The sequence below is a fragment of the Brachypodium distachyon genome, chromosome 2 (assembly GCF_000005505.3).
Source record: "Brachypodium distachyon strain Bd21 chromosome 2, Brachypodium_distachyon_v3.0, whole genome shotgun sequence".
NCBI classification, from domain to species: Eukaryota; Viridiplantae; Streptophyta; class Magnoliopsida; order Poales; family Poaceae; genus Brachypodium; species Brachypodium distachyon.
This window is the reverse complement of record NC_016132.3, coordinates 46,784,524-46,805,102: the sequence shown is the minus strand read 5'-3', so window position 1 is coordinate 46,805,102 and position 20,579 is coordinate 46,784,524. Positions and strand designations below refer to the sequence as shown.

General features: G+C 43.2%; 2 protein-coding genes across 2 annotated transcripts; both read right to left on the bottom strand.

Annotated features, from left to right (window-relative positions):
* Positions 1-7,655: 7,655 nt before the first annotated feature.
* Positions 7,656-9,205, bottom strand: LOC100831942 (probable purine permease 4). The gene has a single exon (XM_003566947.4). The coding sequence runs from the start codon at positions 9,131-9,133 to the stop codon at positions 7,925-7,927; it is 1,209 nt and encodes a 402-aa protein (XP_003566995.2). The 5' UTR covers positions 9,134-9,205; the 3' UTR covers positions 7,656-7,924.
* Positions 9,206-14,237: 5,032 nt separating this feature from the next.
* LOC100831633 lies at positions 14,238-20,213 on the bottom strand. The gene is made up of 9 exons (XM_010233840.3): positions 19,895-20,213; positions 18,731-18,795; positions 18,425-18,569; positions 18,283-18,350; positions 17,144-17,596; positions 16,550-17,059; positions 15,892-16,104; positions 15,493-15,645; positions 14,238-15,070 (listed from the first exon to the last, which is right to left on the bottom strand). Exons 1-9 carry the CDS (start codon positions 19,923-19,925, stop codon positions 14,768-14,770), a joined length of 1,941 nt encoding a protein of 646 aa, XP_010232142.1. The 5' UTR covers positions 19,926-20,213; the 3' UTR covers positions 14,238-14,767.
* Positions 20,214-20,579: the final 366 nt, after the last annotated feature.

Sequence of the window (20,579 nt, the reverse complement as noted above, 5' to 3'; positions counted from 1 at the left end):
GCGAATTGCGATTCCCGTGGCCAGGAGCATTCCCCGCTCTTGTGCGATTCTAGTGGCCATTCATTATGAGTTTTGTTTTTGTCTACTTTGTGCTACGTGTGGTATCTATCTATGTGGAGCACACTATTAAGAGGAATAAATCCAGATTAACTAAACAGAACGCCTCTTCAACTTTATGTGTTTGCGTATTGGGCTGGTATCATGTTCCCAATTCAAATAAGGACATGTTGTCAACCATGCATGGAACTGGAAGTGCCTTCGGAAGAAAATATGCAACGCCAAATACAACCCTTTTTTTTCAAAAAGGAGGGCAAACACAACCTGAATTCCCATGATGTAGTTAAGCGTCTATATAATGCCACTGCATCCTTTAGCATCCAAATTGTGTGCCTATTACCTTTATTTCACTCATTAACATTGTTAACTACTTTCACTAGCCAAATTAAGGTATTTTCCTTCTAAGCATCGAGGGAAAATCATCCTAAAATACTACTCTCTCCACGACACAGTGTTGCTTTAAGCTTTAACAAGATCTTCAGTTTAGCTCTCAGTTTTACAGTTTGAACATCAATTTCTACTGGAATAAAAAACAAGAGTTGGTTGGCATACTTCTCATCCGAGCCCCTCCCTGTATACTGGCTTTGGCCTTTTTTTCCATTCTCTTTTTTTGTTGTTTTGAGCCCGTTGGCTCTCACCTTTTGTTGCCTTCGTTTGTACTCGCGCTTCTTGCGCTTCCTTCTTAATGAAAATGACACGCCGCTCGGTGTGTTCGAGAAAAAAAAAGTGTTTAATCTTTTTCTGTAGTTATTCATGATCTAACGGTTACAGATAATTTTTATAACATTCCCTAATCACTCCTATATTTGTAGCCTGTTAATTGTACTTACTTCTGATTACTCTTAATTTCATTCTTTATACATGAGTATTGTTGCTTTTTTCTTGCTTACAGTTTTTATGTGACATTTCTTTAGTTAGAACTTTTTTAATGTGACATTTCATTCTTTTTACAATGTTTCAAAATTTTAACATAATTTTTTTAGATGATTGATATATGTGGAAATCAAATCTTGCACTTTGTAATACTTCTCTTGTTTATACTAGCCTATGTTTAATAGCATGCAAAAGTTGTTAATTAAAAAATCCACAATAAAAATTCAAGATAAACAGCATGTAAATGTTTAAGAAAAATTAAGCTACACCTCCGAATGTCAATAGAATAGTTTTTTCTTCATGTTTCAATTATGTTAGTCAAACTTGTTTGCACGCTCATATAGTGGCGGAGCTTGGCTCTGTTTGTAGAGGGGGTGTTATTAAGAGGATTTCAAAGTAAACACAGAAGAGATCATGAAACGTTGTCAAAAACAAATTTTATGAAGAACTGTCAAAAGCTTCACCACTTCGCGTGCGGTTGGTACTTGGATGAAAGTATGTCCGAGTAAATAAAAACAGGTACTCCTCCGTCAAACAAAAGATGTCCCAAGTTTGTCAAAATTTGGATGCATTTAGACATGACTTAGTGTATAGATCATTCAAATTTAATCAAAGTTGAGACATCCGTTGTTGGACGGAGGAAGTATAAATTTTATGATATACATTTGGCTATCGGTGATCAAATCTTAAAATGTTTGATTTCTGCATCTACTAAAACGACATGTAGCGTGTCACACGGACGGATCGAGTATTAGAGGGCTAACCTGTCACTAGGGACTAGAGAGTACCTCTGACTTTGATATAGAGTTGAGATCATTGGCTGGGCTGTCAAATTTGAAAAGAAAAATGGCTCCAATGACTCTGGAGAATCTCCCCGTCAGTAAAGCACCGAATTGGCAGCTAAGGCGCCTCCATTATTGTGCAAAAGCTAAATTAGCAGGGAGTATATCACGTTTGTTTAACTTGACACAAGAATTTACTATACCAATGACCAATCTATGCAGCAGAACCATTCTCTAATGCTGAAAAAGCAGAGTACCCCTCCATCCCCATCCAACAGTTGCAGCTGCAGTTGCTACTTGCATTACAGAGCTGAGAGATTAATATTATGGCCAACCAGCTAGCCCTACGTATGAGACTACGACCCCCATTTCGCCGGAGAAGCGAGCACATCGGATTAACTAAGTGTTGGACTAGGTCATCTTTGTCTCGACCGCTGGACGAATTCAGAATAAATAGTGATCCCAAACAGGGAAAGCGAAAAATTATGGAGCCTGGTGGTTGTCCGTTGTCACTACGTCCGTCCGTGCGGCCGGTCCTATCAGGGAGAAAATCAAATTAAAAGAAAATTAGAGGGTGATTCGAGCTCATCAGCGGGTCATCATGCACTCCTATATTATGTGCGTTGCTGAGTCATATCATCATTGTTATATATAGAGTGTGTTGCTCCAAGCATCCAACTCGATCTCCAGAGTCGTTAGCTAACTGCTGCATACCCTCAGAAGGGATCTTTGCGAAGGTATGCTGCGAGTGCACAAGGGATCTTAATTTGCAAAGCAAGGTGGTTCCTTAGACTCGGAGTTTAGTGATCGAGCACTGGGCAGGGGTTAATTCTGCGTACTTATTAGGCGAAACCTAAGATGCATGTTTGCAGCCTAGCGAGATCTAATTACTGATCTGCACCGTCGCCTGCGTGGGGATATTCTCTCTGTGCTGGCTTGTACGATCTCTTGAGCTGACTTACTCTCGGTAGGTTAACATCCCGATCGACTGTGCTATCTGATTTGACAATGACGGAAGAGAAGCGTGCGTATAGACCTTAGAGTATCGGAACTGGAACCAAGTGGCACACATCAACAGCTATAGCTACGAGTGGTCGGTCATCGTTGTCGTGTGTAAGAGATCAATGTCAACCGGTACAGTTCCAAGTTTACAGCCTGTCTTACAGGGTTTTCTGGAGAGAACTAATTAACCTGCAGTTTATGTCAAAACGGGTGCCTTGTTCGGCTACAGGAACATCGTTCCCCCTTCTTTTTTCCATGCTTAGGTCGGCCTTGGCCAGAGTCAGGATCGACTAATTAAAGACTTTTTTTTACCTTTCCTTTTCTGGAGGTATGAAGGAGATGGTCCGGTGATGCATGAGCCTAGCTACATTTTTGCTTTCACATGCCATTCAAGATGTATGGGGGTCCAGGTCACCCTACTTGTATGTAAGCACTATTTGGGATTAGGAGGATAAGTGCTAACTAGTTCCAAAAGTACGCACACGTACTGGCCGACTCTTTGTAGGTGAAAACAACTAGTGGCTTTCTCGATCGAGGTGCATAACCACAGAGCTTCTTTTCATATGCGACATAGACAAATCTACAAAGGAAATAAAAGGCCTCAACTTGCCTAGCTTCTTCTTAATCACCGCATGCATTATATAATGAATTAATTAAAGATCACAATGAATTGGATCACTGCTTCAGAAGCTCTGCAGCTAGATGGTCTGAACAAGAAGGTGATGTCATTAGTCAGATATAAGAAGCATACGATTGATCGGAGATTAATTATAATCAAATTAGCACTCGATCGTTCCTGCTGTGCGAAAGGCGTTTTCACAACAAATTAAGTTAACTGGTTCAACTCAAAATTTGAAACAAAGAAAAGGGAGCGGAAGGAGCTCAAATAGCACTGGAGACACACACGCGCGACGACAAAGGTAGCTGTCAGTGTCCAGTAGTACAACACAATGGGAGAAGCAGATGATACTGGCAGGCGTTGAGAGGAACCAAGTCAAGTGCTGCATGACCCAAGTGGTGGTGCGGCGCCTTTCCTTTTTCTCGGGCAGCATGACTGTGCGTAGTCAAGACGATCGCCATCTCTCTCTTCTGCCCTGATTGGGCCAGCCACTAATCAGCTCATGATCGCCCCCCTGATTTGTCAATGCTATATAAAACCTGGTGCTGCTGGCCCCTCCCTCCACTAACCGCCTGCCCCCAGACGGTAGTGATCAGAATATAACTGTCAACACCCACAGCAGTCCAGTACCCACCTTCTCTCTGCATACGTGCACGCACGCACAGAAATGCAAAGTGAGTCAGCCTTTTTTGGCATAAAGAGGCTGCCCATTTCTTCGTATCCTGGCTGCAAACCTCTTGTCGAGGGAGTGTGTCCGCCTCCGGCTTTTTGTGCTGCTTCGGACGTGTACCTCTGCACGTACCGCGACCAAATCATTGTCGAGATGGCTGAGCACGATCAGGGCTAGCTAACTCGTCATGAGAAACGGAGACTATTAGTACTGCTGCCCACATTTATTATCCAGGTGCAAGACATATATTATATTTTTACCGAGCATTTGACCAAAGATTACTCCATTAACGTGTGACTTATGCGATATAAATCATAATCATAAACAAGTACTTTTGAATACGAATCCAATGATATCAATTTTATTTCTAAAAATATATTAATAAAGTAAATCTTGGTCAAAGGCTTGATCAAATAAAACAATATACGGCCTAATTTAACGAACGGAAGGAGTATAATATGATAAGTTCTTCATCCTGAATTTGTAATGGGAACTGAGCAAAGTTTCCTAGAACAGAGTTAAGGAACGCTACAAGAAGCGTTCAAAAAAAAGGAACACTACATGATTCAAAGAGTGGATCTAAGTACAGTTCTATCAATTTATCCTATGACACAATGGTCAGAGGTTTACTTTATCTGGGAAACCGTGAAAAGGAAGTTAACTACTACTAAGTATATCTAAGACAATAAAAAAATGCTGAAGAGTACAACCGGAAATTACCATAGTTTGTGGTACTAATATAATTTTGATGCATTTGGCACTAGCTCCCTAGCTACTTCACTGTAAAGAGGTTTAGGTAGTCTTCCATTTGGAGTAGGTCCATAGAATCCTAAGCTCCACCATCACCACCCGTCTCAAAAGGTTGACAACTTGAGATTCATTTTCTGCATGCTTTGTTGCTTTGATTATATCCATCGTATTGACAATTATACTATTGAAAAAACATTGGAGCAAATGAAAGATAAATAGAATTACAGCTGTTTTTCTAGGGCTGTATATGTACCTTTTGCATAAATGCTTATCCAATGGAGGGCATTCTTGGATGATGGCCACATGGATGGACAACACTGCATTAGATGTCAAGAGGCACTAAAAAAGTATTATGCAAAAGATACAGTGGAAAAAGACATAATATTAATGGTGGGGACATGGTACAAGGTAAATCTCCGAAAGCATATCAAGGTGGAACATGTCGATCGTCCTAGTAATATTCTAGAAGACAAATCCGATCTTCTTGCACGGCTATATCTCACTATGCATGGTGTGCCTGTGGTGAGTTTGTGACTACCTTCAGGAAGCGTTTGGAGTTTTGGTCTCACAGAATGAAAGACCCTGATCCAACAGATTGTCGTATGGAACTTCGGCCTAACTTGGCAACGATAATGTATATTTAATCAGACATCGCGTAAAACTAACATATATATATTCATCTAGTGCCACATGTATTACGACAACAACAAAAAGCATAAGTTAGAATATCACTCGCAATACCCTCCCAGAACCCATATTGACATGCCACATTTGAGCTTCACGTAAACCTAAGCATGTTGGATCATTGTTGAATAAGGTCAACGAATGACTATCTGATCGATTATTGGATAATCTCGGATACGGCTGAATAATGCTAAAATTAAATCTGTATTGGTATCAGAAGAAAAACGTTTGTATCATATTCACCCCACAGCGCTACACATGTGTCTCTCTTGAAAATATTAGAGACATCAATATCATGTCCCACTTAACACCAAATCAATCATAAGATTGAACTCCGATGGGTAAGAACAAATAGTCACCACTAAGCACAGGCCCATCCGTGGGAACTTATCTTATAATCCAGGATTTTTTTAGCATATACAAAAACTTCGATCATCCATACATATTTGTGCTCCCTTAACTGCCCGTCCTTATTTATACGTAGTGCTGCTATTTCAAGGTGATGTGCCAAAAAATGATGGAGCATCATAACCTCCTAGCTAACTTCCCACCCACTAACTAAGTTCATTCTCTTGGGTCAACAATAAATCGAACTAAAGCCATCAACTCTCCTTCGAGGAAAAATAAACAGAACTGTAGCACGAGTTTCACAAGTCCCTCGTCGCAGAGAATTTCAAGTAGCATCACGACTAGCTAGAAGGATAACTTACATGGCGCTCTTCATATTATAGGGATATTTATTTATCCTGACCCCAATAGGTATGGTGTTTCCTAGGTCATATATAGCACCTTCCGGATCAACAATCACCAACAACGTACTCCATCCGTCACATATTAAATGACTCAAATTTGTCCAAATATGAATGTATTTGTACCTAAAAATTGTCTAGATACGTGTAATATTTCGGTATTAATATGAGACGGAGAGAGTATTAGTATTAGTCATCACCGGGGGATACTTCGCTTGGCTCGTTTGGATGCTCACGTAAGCTTTGCTCAGTAGGATATATTATTAACTAAAATTCAGTTGTAAAAATATCATGCATTAGCGCATGATTTATTGACTAATGCCACACCCGCACAGCAACTTTGGCGGCTTCTTTTTATGTTGCTTCTGACTTTCGATTATTTCTCTCGAGGCGAATGCCCCAGGTATCCTAGAACCCCAAATGCTTGAGACATGATTGGTCGTGTGAGTACAGATTAACTGTATGACGAGTATGTGTACTCCACTTTGATGTGTGTGGACTTCGTGATTACTCCCATCAACTAACTCAACTCGCATCGCTTTTTCTTTACCCTGTTTTCTAATCTGGACTTCTGGAGTTGGAGTGTTGGACACCCAATAAGTCCTGAATACAATATTTACCATATTGCTGACGCCACTTTCAAAAAAAATTATTGCTGACGCCTTGTCAATAAGGAAAAAGGAGGAAACCATTTTTTGTACAATACATTATCTCTTAATGCAAACCAATACAAAGACATTAAATCTCTCTCACAAATGTACAACTATTTTAGATACAATACTACTTCCTTCGATCCTAAATTGTTGTCGAAATATTACATGTATCATGTATCTAGACGTCTTTTAAGAATAGATACATCTATATTTGGGCAAATTTGAGATAAGAATTTAGGATCGGACCGAGTAATATATAAGAGACGGGAAGGTTGTACCTTAACACTAATGCACCGTGAAGGCTGTACCTTAATACTAATGATGCACTAAGAGACTGGAGATAATACTCCCTCTGTCCCACACTATATATATGGGGCTTGTTTCATTTCCTTAGAACTTGTGACTTGTGTGTGATCCAAATAAGCCACTTTTGAATACAAATATAGGAGTACATAAATGACAATGTTTTGGAAGAGACCTAACAAATATTGGCAGTGGTTGGCCAGATAACATCACCCGAATAGTAAATGGACATTTATATGTGCACGACGATGATCGCATTCACACGGACACGCAAGCATGAATACATATAAACTGTGCTTGTGGTAGGACTGTTCATGTGTATGTACATATACAAAACAAGGCATCATTTGAAACAGGGAATATTTCCCTGTTCTGTTAGGAGATCGATGCCTCTCTAAGGAATCAAAATAGAGTATCCGTACGTGAAGACGATTAACACGTCGCGTTGACAGCTTATCCTGCATCTCCAGCTAGCTAGTACTACGTAGTACTACTTGCATAACACATTGTATATTCTAGGTACTAGTCGATCCATCCTTTTCATTTCATCCATCCAAACTTACAGCGGTAAAACCTTAGAAACAACTCCCTCCCTAGCTCATGCCCGGTCCACCGATCGATCACTATGTACACAACCTTCGTCACTTGTGCCATCATCCAATGCGTGTCTAATTCGTGTGCCACGCCATGCACAAAACAACTGCCCTTGACATTTCGACGCTGTTCCATCCACCATATACTATGGCTCTAAGACGGGAAAAGAAAAGAAAACGCTGGCTCGATCAAACGGTTTCAACTGCTGCTGCCGCAGCGCCTCCGCCTCCTCCCACGCCCAGGCCGCCACTTGTAACAACAACACTCTTGTCCTTGTCCGCTTCGCCAGCAGCAGCAGCAGGCGATCCGTTGTTCGCGGCGGCCACCTTGCCGCCATCGCGCTCCTGCAGCGCCCTCTGCCGCTGCTGCTGCGTGCTGTACTCCCCGTAGAGGTAGGAGGAGAAGCCCCAGACGCAGAGCACGGTGGCCACGGCCTTCTCGGCGCCGAACGCGTCGCGGAACACCACGACGCCGCCCACCACGTTCAGCGTCAGCACGGCCGTCATGCACACCCCGCTGTGCAGCGACGAAGTCAGGTACACCATGCCGGCCGTGCCCATGAAGCAGGCCTGCCACGTGGCCACCAGGGCCGCCACCAGGGCCCAGTAGGCCGCCGCCGACCGGTCCCACCGGGCCCGCTCCTCCCGCCACCCCCCCGCGACCACCATCCCGGCCACCGCCAGCGCCGTCGCCGCCGCCTGCATCACCACCTGCACCTCCACCACCATCCTGAACGACCCGCCGGACACCGCCCTGCGGTACAGCAGCTCCATGACCGGGAGATACGCCGCGAAGAGCCCGGCCGCGCCCAGAGTCACCGCGAAGCCCACGAAGTAGTCGGCCCGGCTTCGCTGCTCCGCGGAATCCGAGGACCGGAGCGCGAGGAGCACGGAGCTGAGGGTCAGGAGCACCACGGCATTGAGGTTGGAGAAGGTGAACGGGTGGCGCACGATGACGACGGCGAGGACGAGCGTGAAGGCGAGCTGCGTGGAGAGGAGCAGCGACGAGGTGGACACCGGGAGGTAGGAGGAGCTGTAGGAGAAGAGCAGGTTGTTGACGCCCATGAGCAGCCCGATGACGACGCAAGCCATGAGTAGACGCCGGGAGAACCACGAGAAGGGGCGCGGCTGGTCCGGGGAAGAGGGACGGCAGGCGTAGACGGGCAGGAGCAGGATCGGGAACCCGACCGACTGCACCAGCGTGGCCACCCACCGGTCGTGCCCGCCGTGCGCGAAGTAGTACCGGGACAGAAGGCTGGACGCCACGGAGCCGCCCAGCAGGGCCGCGTAGTTGGCGCACAGGAGCAGCCGCCTCCGCCTCTGCCGCGCCGCCGTGGCGCCATTGTTCGAGTCGTCCGCAGGCATGTCAAGGATCGCCGCGGGCTGCGGGGTGGACATTGGCGAGTGAGTGATGGGTGAGTTGAGGACGACTTGGGCTGGGGTGGGGTGAGGAGGGAAAGGGGTGGTGGTGGGGGAGTATTTAAGCGAGATAAGTGGGGGGATTTGCGCGAGATCACGCTGTTTTTTTAGAGAAAGAGTGGCGAGGAGATTACAAAACTTTTTTGTTGTCATGGGGAGTAGAATAATCCAAAGCCGAATAAATAGGCACCGGCAGACCGGGCTGTTAGTTAATTTGTTTGGATGGGATTTCTCTTGTTTGTTTTGCTAAGCACATTCGTATATATCCTCCTTGCTACGTCGTGACGTAATGTACACTAGATGATTACGCTTAAAATTGTACGGATGACCAATCGCATGGGGTGTATGTTGGCTAGGGCCATGTTTGCACCATTTGCAGATGGAGTGGAGATGCAGTTGCGCTCATGCAGTATCTTATCCTGAAGTTGCTAATTTTTCTGAGTAATCGAATGTGTAGAATGGAACGTCGTGCACGTTTGACAAATTTAGATGGCGTAGTAGACCGTAACCAGAAGAAAAACAAAGCTCATGTGAACCTTGCCGGCGTAAAAGGCTGGCCAAGAGAACCAGCTTTTAGGGTGTCTCGGTGGTTACTGTGAATTTGTGATCACACATCTTGTAATTTGCATATTTTCCCACGGGAGGAAACGATCGAGTCCTCTGTTATTTGGTACTCCCTCCGATTCATAAAAAATGTCATCCATTTTGTACTTCACTTTTATTTTCGATGGCTAACAGCTGCTTCGACATGTTTTTGTTACTTAACTCCATCAGTTTGTAGATTGGTTCGGCAAAGAAAAACAACTGGTAAACAAGATTTTGTTTTGAGGTAGAACGGTGAACGCGGTGCATGCGGTGGATCGCTAGAACCACTTATGCTTCCCCCGTTTTACCGCATGCCAACTGCTTTAATTCTGCATGTCACCATCGCACGCACGCAGAACCACAACAGAAGACTCGCTCTAATCGCCTTGCAATTGCACTCAAAAAATTTCCCAAAAAAAAAATTGCTCTAAAAAAGTACAGACGTGACGAAAACCTTTGGGCCACGACAAAAGCCCAGCGCCCTGCCGACCTGCAGCTAATTCTTTCGTGCACCAGCATGCCTAGGACCCTACGCCGTGTGTGCGGATCGCGGAAAGTTTCCGTGCGAAGTGGCTGAAGTACTACAACACACTGTCATGCATGTCGTCTCAAACTCATCTGGCGGCCACGCTTGTCGTGCTGCATGTCATGCGGGCTGGGAACCGGGGATCGCCATCTCATAGCGCGGAGGTATTTCTCGTGTGGCCATCGTCGGCCGTTGCCTGGCTCATTCGAATCGGATGGACGCCGGAGGACGTGGCCCGAAAAGAAAGGGGGCGGCGGGCATGTACCTGTAGCTAGCACACAGCCGCTCTACGAAAAAAGGTCCTGTAGGGTTTTTTTTATTGGAAGGAAGCATGCTCCCGATTTCATTCAAGAAACCGCATGTCCACAAGGTTTTCAAAGTCTTACAGAATGTAAATACACAGCCAGAACTCAGGAAAAGCTAGATTGAGCTACATCAGAATTAGCCTCCACAACTCAACATAATCTTCCATAGTGAGCTACCAGAAACAGACACTACACCACAGAATTAAACTTCAAGGCGATGCAACACCCCCAGCCATGAGTTCTGTCAATAGCTTCAGTCACCACCCTCTTCAGAAGAGATGTCGTCGAGCCTTAGGCTTCTGCAAGCCCGCCCAGTATTCCAACCAATGACAAATAGAGAAAACCAGATTAGAAGGATCACTAGAAAATAAACGTTGAAAGCAAGCATTAGTACGCGCCTTCCAGATAGACCAACGAAGTGCGGCTGTTCCTGTTGCCGCTACCAGGCGAACAGGCTACAGACGAAGCGTGCAGTCGTGTTCGTTCTCCCACAGGCCACAGAGCCTTCCCGACGTTCCCGTCGACCCGGCCTTGTGCACCCTGAACAGAAGCGAATTCAGGATAGGCATGAACTTAATACATACGCTACTCCGTCCTCCGTAGCATGCAGGCAGGCCTTTTTGACTGCGAGGGTGTCATCCACAACACATGTAGACATGGGCGTGCATGTCCACTAATTGCAAATGCAGGCTTGCTTAAAATCAATGCTCTGATGGCTACCAACCTTTTCTTGCCGCTGCAGGCAATCAGACATTAGCGTCAGTTCTGCGGCAGAGCTGTTCTTCGTCTGCACAAGCCGATCGAGAGCCCGAGACGGTTCGCCTCAGCATATATCAACAGGGAAGCAGCACACAATCGCAGCCTGCACTGCACACATGGTCTCTCTCTCTCTCTCTCTGCGTCTGCAATGTAGGACCACTCGGCCGAACAGTGGCAGCCTAGATAAGAGCCTAGGAATGGTTATCGGCCGATGCACCCTGTACGCTAGCGGCGGCCCTTCATTTACTAGGGTCTCTACTAGCGCGCAGCATCTCCATCGCCGCCCCGCCCCGCCCGGCCCCTGCGTGTCATGTGCCGTGTTTCCTTATTTGTGGTCTTTTTACATTGGTTCAGCGGCTGGGCTCGAGCGTTTTTTTCCCAATGTGAGCGAGCTCCGTCCCGGGACAACAGCGGCACGGTTTTCTGCTTTTCGGCTACCCATGTGTGCGATGTGCCAATCTGGTGGTGCTGGGTTTTCTGCTTTTGTGAGGTTTGACCGGATGTACTACTTTGTCATCGTCTCATGGCCTCATGGGCGGTTTTGCTCGGATTGGATGGGCCTGCATAGAATTGATTACCTTGGGTTTGTAGAGGAGTACGTAAGTTATTAACCCGGCTTATGTCGTTTCAGATACAGATGGAACTGCAAATTTTTTTACGTCCGACCCTTCTTATTTCAACCAAATGAACTAAAATTTTAAAATGACATAATTTTTTAGAAAACTAGTTCATTTGTTTGAACTAAGAAGGGTCAGAGGTTGCCTTGAGGGTCAAAATTTGCAGCCCTAGATACAGATAAGCAGATCTTCATCGCTCAGTGTTTTGCTACAATTGTAGCTGATTTTTAAAAATTGGTTTCACTAGTCATTGTCATGTATTTCTAATCTTGTCTTTGTTTACATTGCTTGAGAGATGTCACCTTTTCATCCCCATATATAGGCACTAAGAGTTTTATCAAAATATTTATACATTTCGACCTTCAAAGCCTAACTAATCATCGTGGTCTTACTTTTCGTACTCAAACCGTTTTAATGCTACCAGCACGCGTATAGCTCAAGGAGAGGTAGAGCTAAAGCATAGAGGTTGAAGGAATATTAATACATGGTGCAATAAATGGTACTCCAATTGGAGTATGAAAATACGAATAAAAAGACCAAGTTGTACATGTAGTGTAGGCAAGATTTAAAAACAAATGTATATTTTGATTCCCAAACCTAATAAATGATGTTTGGCGGGGATGGATTGCTGATGCGGTAGATAAAACTCAAGATTTGCTAATCAAGAAGTTTCAACCCACTACTTATGTCAAATAGGTAGTACATATTAAAAACCTAGCTAATACAGTACATATTAACTTGTGCGTTGTGAAAGAAAATTGGCTTTGTAAGTCCACTAATAAAAACCTAGCTATTACATATTAAAATGTTTGTTTGCTTTTTTGACCGAAATATATTAAAATGTTTGTTCATCTACAAAATTAACCTTCTAGTTGGATTCATGCCTAGGAAAAATATGGTTTAATTGAATTGGATATTTTATGCATGGCATGATAAAATAGATGCTATTTAATTGTTGACAGAATACACATTTGCACTTTAGTAGGATAATGGTGATAAGAATTCATCCTTGGTGGTTAGAGAAGAAGAAGAAGAAAAGAAAAAACTGAACACGTTTTGGTCTTGGGCCAATAACTACCCAAATATTTAGTAGTCACGGGTTGGGCTGAAAATTCCTTGAGTTATCTCTCAATCATGATTCATGGCCTGATTCCAGGATCTCAAATATAAAACGATATACTCGTGCATCTTATGGGCTGCCTATCCAAATCATCGCCGTTGCACTCCACAATGGCAGCAGTCTGAAAAAAAATCCATTTATTCCCCCAAACTATTGTCTTTGGGACAATTTAACCTAATCTATTTTTTAGTCTAACCTTACTGAAGCATCATTTTATTTTTTGACCGGTTTAGCTGTTTAGGCTACTTGGCACTGGTTTAAAGTTTTTGCACTAACTAAGCAGGCCACGTATACCTTGATCGAGCTCCTCCGATGTGACCATGGCGACCTCGTCAGGGTAAACCAGAACATGTTGCGACTGAACTTTCTCTTCCAATCAGCGTTAATAGGTTGTCGCACCATTTTTCTTAATCTATGTGGCATATTTTAGATACTTTACACGGTGGAGAGCATTGGACCGACGTAAATAAGTTAATTTATCTCAATAAATAATGGTCGCGCGGGAATCATATACCCTCTCTTGGAATTTCAGGAACGAAGGTTGCATTAGTATCAACCCTTCTCCCAAAAAAAAAAGAAGTTTCAACCCAGATCATCTATAGCGAAACCAATGAACTTTCTAGGGTTCTCAGTTCCCCGTCTGTCTACTGCAAATTGCTCCAGCTGCAAGACAACCCTTTCCTGCTTTCCTGAGGAATAAGTGTGGGAACGTGAATGCTCGAAAACCAACCAAGCAAACCATCAAAACCACAATTCTCTGTTTGTTTCTCTCACAGAAGTAGACAAGAGTGCCGATTCAGGAAAGCACCCTATCCTGCGTTGTCGCGCTCGGTTCATTATCAAAAGCAGAATCCATGTAGCACACACTTCAAAAGACAATAAAGACATGATCTTGTAGGCATACCGCGCACACGCCATCTGTAGGAAATGAGCAGAGAACACGCTGATATGGGCGTCACTTTCAGTAAAAGACTGGATGTGAGCTCTCAATCGATCAAGATCATCCTGGAAACTGGAAAGAGGTGCACCGCTTTGAACATAAACATTCGTCGTGCCCTGAGATATACACCGGCCATGACCACGACCACAAATGTCCGGATCAAGCACCCATTGGGTACCAGAAAGACCCAAGTGAAAACGAAAGGTCGCAGCACAGATGACCTTTGCTGAGTAGAGATGAACTGGTTTTCGTTCTTTATTCCTTTTTCTCGGTTAATGGGAGAAATCTTTACAAAATAAGGGCATCCTACACTAGAATTAACAAGTAAAATCTCTCTGGATTTTCCATTTCTCTTTTTCTTCATGTAGCACCTAAAAATTTAACCCAACACCCACAACCCAAATAACTTGATTCCCAATAACTTAGCAGAAGATTAGACAGAGAAAGAAGACTGAAATACTCCCTCATATCTGAAAAATAGATGAGGGTGCTGTAGTGCCTCAGTGCCAGAGGCAGTAATTATGGGTAGATCTCTAGCAAGATGGAGCCTTTTTCCCAGTCATCGAACATTTCTCATGGGAGGACAGCTCCCAGGCTTGAACTCTTTCTCTCTCTTTTTTCATTCTCAGCTTGCATGAGAAAATGGAAAGGCTTCCAGGGTAATTGACCATTTCTCGATGTTCCGCACAGCAAGTTTATTGTCGTTTCAATTTGGATGTCCGTTTCTGAATTATCCTTATGTTCAAGCACCCTTTCTGTCATCATCCTGATGTAGCAACACTGCTTGTCTGCTCCTCACTTCTCTTGCCTGTATCACTTATGGCTGCAACCTTGTTGCTCTGCTCCTCACTTTTCTTTGATGTATCGACAATCTGCTCCTGACTTCTCTTGGCTGTATCAACATCTGCTTCTACCTTGTTGCTCTGTTCCTCACTTCCCTTGGCTGTATCAACATCTTCTGCAACATTGCTGCTCTGCTCCTCGTTTCTCTTGGTTTTATTAAGCTCCACAGTACTTAGAAATTGAGCTTCCTTTTTAAACTCTGCAGGTTTTTCATCTTTCGGCTGCCAAAATATTTATATCAGTGAGGTACAGCTAACCACCATCTGTCAATATTTATGCAAATGACAAGATATGGATTTAATATCCTATGTCCCTACAAACTGACCATTCTAAAATTGTGACCCTCTTTCACCAATCATGCCATCATGGACCAAGAAACTTTGTTGTCAATTGTGATCACTAAACAGCTAAACAGGTAAATCTAGTAGCTTTATGTTCCAGAAACACGACGAATAGCAACTAAAGCCAAGTGTCATTCTTGTTATCGTTAGGCATACTGTGATGCCACAAGCAAAATGCAAAATAAAGAACTGGCATTCCATCAGAGGCTGCTAATAAACTTTGGCAAATGGTATTCTTAAGGACAACACACATGCTGTCCTTCTGATGAAAATAATTGTAGAGAAACAAGTTCAGCAAATACCATGGGGTATTCCAATGTAGTAATTGGTTTGCCTCTTCTGTCCTGCATTACTTTCTGCCTGTTTTCGTAGAAGTCGAAGTCATCTAATATTGATGTTTTACATGAGAAGTTCTTGAAAATATTCAGCATTTCTGCACCTTGTAGAAACTTGACCTGGGATTCAATTAGGTTAACATTTCATAAGTCAATCATAGGTTCAAAACAAACAAGTCATTTTTTGCTATGAACAAATAGGATAATGTGTTTCTCCATTAAGTAGAAACAACATGATATCTTATGTACAAACAAAATTCTGTGGTTGTTGCAAGACTCGAGAGATGAGTTGACTAGCAGAGATCCAATTGCTAGCTGTAATAATACCAGGATACTCCACTTAAGTAATGAAAGTAATAGTAGTACCTCTTGTGTGTCCCTGCTGTTTGTAACAGGCTTGTTCTCATTATTCTCCAATATTATGTGTCGAAATTGTGGATTAGGCACATCCTTGATTATGTGCCATTTTACTGGGAAGAATCCATTCCACTTGTCCTGTTGCCAGAAGTTCATATTCCTATTGAAATCTACTGGGCCAACCATCTCAGCCACGCCACAGAACTGGCCACTAGCATTAACCTAATAATCATAGTATAATAGTCAACAGAGCAAACAAAACAAAATTACCATAATCAAACAGCATTATATTTTCCCTCAAAGATGTGGAATGGAACTCATTACTTGCAACAACTTGAACTAAAAAAACAAAAAGAAGTTAGAAAATATGTAGGAAGTCCTTCTGCATATTAAACCTGATGGCAACTGAAAATGAGATCCTAAGATCTTAGTTACATGAACCAGAGAAACAAAATCACCAAATGCATGTACTCGCACACAGTCATCACATATTATAAAGAGAGAACAAAATAGAATGGCTTCTCGATGTGCACTACCTATATGGAATTAAGCACTCAACAACAATCAGCTACTTAAAAAAAAGAATGGATACCGCAATCCAGAAAAAGATATGACACCATACTACTTGGGAGAAATGCTTGTGGAATAGGTAGTGTTATTAACTTACAGAGAAGAAGAGGAACACAGGGCATTTAGTTCCTTTTCCAGCCATTCTTTCTTGTGCAACTTTATAGGCATTGTCGAGCCTTTTATTTCCATTAGGAGTACTTGCCCAGACATTGTACTTTATGCTCTTGTGAATATCATCTTCGCTATAAGATTTAATCACGAAGAATAAAGCTTGCTCGTACTTGGTAACAAAAGCTGGAAGGTTATATGAATCTCTGTTTGTTTCAACAACTGAAGGTGTATCATCATTAGCATCATGTACACTCGATAATCCAGAAGGATCAGCTCTTGGGCTCGAATTATTTTTTGAGTCGTCAATGTAGTTATTTGGTATATCACCGTCACCATATCCATTTAGCTTGCTTCTTGCCTTAAGCTTCTCACTGCCTCTACCACTTTCATTCAAATTGATGCCTTTACTTTGATAAAGGTTGCCTTTTCCTTGGTTAGTATGCACCACAAACTTGCTAGATGGAAGATCCCCTTTTGTTATGGAAGCACCAGATGCCTAGCATAAACAAGCCTATAAACATATGTTTCCTACTTTATGACCAAGAGCACTATGTTATGATTTACAGGAATCTGTAAGTACCTTGTTTGCAAACTTTGATGGTGGATGGTTATTGGCAGAGGTTGGTACTGTGTCTACAGTTGATGACGATCCTTTGATTGCACTCGATGCAGACTTCGTGCCGCGCGAAGCTTTAGAAGATAGAACAGCATGCTTACTAGAAGGGTAGTTTGATCTTGCAGGGTAATTTTTTTTATGCACGTCAACAGCATGTCCCTGAACCCCATCCAGAAGAACATAAGAAGGGTCCCATGTATATGCGGGGAGTAGTTCAGTTCCGTAAGCAACTGGTTGAGCAAACATGCCAGGTGAAGTAGGATCCTGCATGGTAATTGCAGTAGAGTAATATGGCTCTTTGCTGACATATTGACCATCCATGCCAGCAATGGCTCCAGGAACGACCGAACCATAAGCATATCCATTTTCATAACCCGGATAGTAACACAAATAAGAGCCATTATCCGCTTGAACCACCTGAAATGGATTATAAAACAGATATAAGCTCAGTTCTCTAGCGACATGTCAGCTTCGACAGCTGCACCTTTAAGAAGCAGTTCACCCTGGAATTGATGAGACGAAGGAACCAATGATAAGGATGTAAACAGAATGGGGCAATGCAAATGTCAACTGTTAAATTGAGTATTCTGAACAGTAATTTCATAATTTGCTCTCCATCATTCAAGGGTTGGATCAAAATAAATAAGCAGTCGTGCTTGACCACAGATTCTTGTATAGTGTGGAACGTTAAAAATGCCCACGCTTGGAAACAGATGTGCAATTCGATAGCAATACTTAGCTTTGTTTATGCCAGTCATTAGAATAAAGTAATCATGTGCTCAGGACAGCATATGGTGTGATGACAACCAAGGAAAAAATAAACAAAGATCTTTTCCATAAAAGTGTGCGGGGAGATATTTTGGCACGATGATACCAATGGAAGAATAAATAATGATATTAAAAACCAAAGCTCGCCACTTTCCATGGGAAAGGAAAGGCTAACGGGAGATGAAAGCAAATAAGTGCAACGCTAGTCAGTACCACCATACCACCACAGAGATGCACTTAGTGCAGTACTGTTTTGATTTTAGACAGGACCACTTGTGACTACTGTAGAGAAGGCATAAATCATACTTGATAAAGTACACTATTTGATAACTTACAGTCGGTTGCATCTCTAGTCCATTGGACCCAACGTAGTAACCATTCTCATCCCATCCTCCAAACGAGCCTATTAAATGATCAAACCATCAAAACGTGTAGGCAGTATGATTTGATTTCAGGTCATAGCACTGATCAACCCACCTGGATAATAATATCCACAGTAATACATCCCTTGGTCCCCCATATAAGTTCCTTGGTTCATTTCAGTTTCCCTGACAGTACTAGCTACATCTCCCGAGGAAATACATGATATCGCGTCCGAAGAACTTACGTCTTTTGCAGCAGGCTACAAAGGTTGGGCATGAAAGGAATGGAAAGGAATCAGCAAGGACACGATAGATATAGCCCAGCCAACCAAACAAGGAACAAAGAAGGAAATAAAGGTGTTCCTCATACGCTAAGATAAGCAGGCAGTATACTATAAGTATATTGGAATGAGAATCTTACCAAGTTGCCATTGCTTGCCTTCGTGCTAGCATCAATCTTTAAGTTCTCTACTGCCTCTTCTATAGCTGGAAGATACAAAAGTCAAGGTTTGCAAACAGAATATATACTAGTAAAGGCCATGGTCCGTGAGTGGCAACAAAATAAGCCAACAAGGCCAGATTGATCAATAAACATTTCTCTAGCTAGTCCAATAATGTTCAATAATTGCCTTCCTGAACTCATCAAACCAACAGAAATACACACAAACACAACGTTAATTAAGCGCAGCTGCACGGAAGACCATTACTTAACAACTCTGTATTTTGCTATTTCGCAAACACCATGGAGCACTAGACCTAACCAATACATGTATACGGCAACCGAATCCTTGAGTGCACACGTCATTTTTTATTTTTTTTGCAGGGCACACATCATATTATTGGTGTAGCTGTCTGAATAAATGGGAGTTGGCTCAGCTCTCACCATCCTTTTAAACCAGACATATGAGGGGCACCTAATAATTCCAGTTCTGAATATAAAATTGCAGACACCTGCCATGGTAGGGCGGCAAAACTCAATTATGTCAATGAACGATTGAATGGATCGGACTTTTCATGAAATCCTACACACTCAACCATAATTCAGCAACGTAATCCATATAGTTTTGGAAACCGTGACCTGACGCAGCACGAATGGATCAAAAGTCGCTTTCTTTCCCCTAATAAAGCTGGATCAAAACCAACGCTTCTTTTGCAGCAACAAAAAGCAGGAAAAGAATGCTTGTGAAACAAAAACAATTGTAAAAATGAGTAATTGGGTTGAGTAGAACCCACGCATCGCCGAAACAGAAAAGATAAAACTAGCAGTACTAAACTAGACAAAGTCCAAACGAAAATCCAGAAGTCTGATCAGAGAAGGCAAAACTAGGAGCACATAGTATCCGTCATGGATCAAAGAGGGACAATGGAGTTAGATAGCAACGGAACCACCAAACTCACCGGCACTCAAATAGCAAAACAGTCTAAGAACAACGACAAATTTCCAAGTTCCAATAACAAACAATGAAACAAACGCATAGAAGAAGCAGGGAAACACACAAAAGAAAAAACATCCATCAGATCCACAACTCGGTGCATGGCTGATGGACAAGGAAGCGAATAGTAGGTTTGGAGGCGAGAAGGATACGGTTGTGTCCCGGCGCGCCTTTGGGCTCCATGAGGCCGCACCACAGGTCGCCGCAGAAGAAGCCGGTGCTACGCGTGTCCTCCAGCTCGACCGGGGAATCGGGCCAGGGGCTCGCCGGAACCCTAGGCTGCTCCGGCCGCCGCTGCCGGAGGAGGAAAGGAGGCGTGGGCGGGGCCGCGTGTGGTTATACGGCGGGGGGCGCGGCCACGTTGGGGGGTCGTGCGCGATCGGACGGGTGGGAAGGGGTTGCGCGTTGTGGGGGCGGAGCAGCGACGCGGCCGAAGCGGGCTCCTGAAATCTAGTGGGGGGCAAACAAAGCAAGGCAAAGCCGCTTCGCCTAATGCGGCCGAATATTTGTAGCCTTTCACTATAGGCCTTGCCTTTTTCTCTTCAACTCAAAAAAGGAGATATCAGGTTTCGAAAAAAAAGAGAGGCGTCAGGAGTAGTTAATCATAGCATTTCACTTCGGTCAAATTCCAGAGTGTAATAACAAAAAAACAAAGCGTAGCGTATCGTTTAAGAAGAAAGAAGCAAGCAAAGATTGGTGGTCGACTGTCTCTAACACGTGAAAACGAACTAACAATGCACTCGGGACGAGATTGTAATACGCATCCAAAAAAATGCAAAATGCTAAGAAATTTGAAGAAAAAGAAAAATGGAAATGTCAAACGACTACTCTTGGTTT

What these genes read in the sequence shown, in the direction of transcription:
- LOC100831942 (XM_003566947.4), bottom strand. Translation starts at nt 9,133, where the DNA reads ATGTCCACCCCGCAGCCCGCGGCGATCCTTGACATGCCTGCGGACGAC.
- LOC100831633 (XM_010233840.3), bottom strand. Translation starts at nt 19,925, where the DNA reads ATGGAGCCCAAAGGCGCGCCGGGACACAACC. An exon ending in AGGCGCGCCGGGACACAACC is followed by an intron (nt 18,796 to 19,894) that starts GTATCCTTCTCG and finishes TGTATCTTCCAG; the next exon opens with CTATAGAAGAGGCAGTAGAG. An exon ending in CTACATTGGAATACCCCATG is followed by an intron (nt 15,071 to 15,492) that starts GTATTTGCTGAA and finishes ATATTTTGGCAG; the next exon opens with CCGAAAGATGAAAAACCTGC.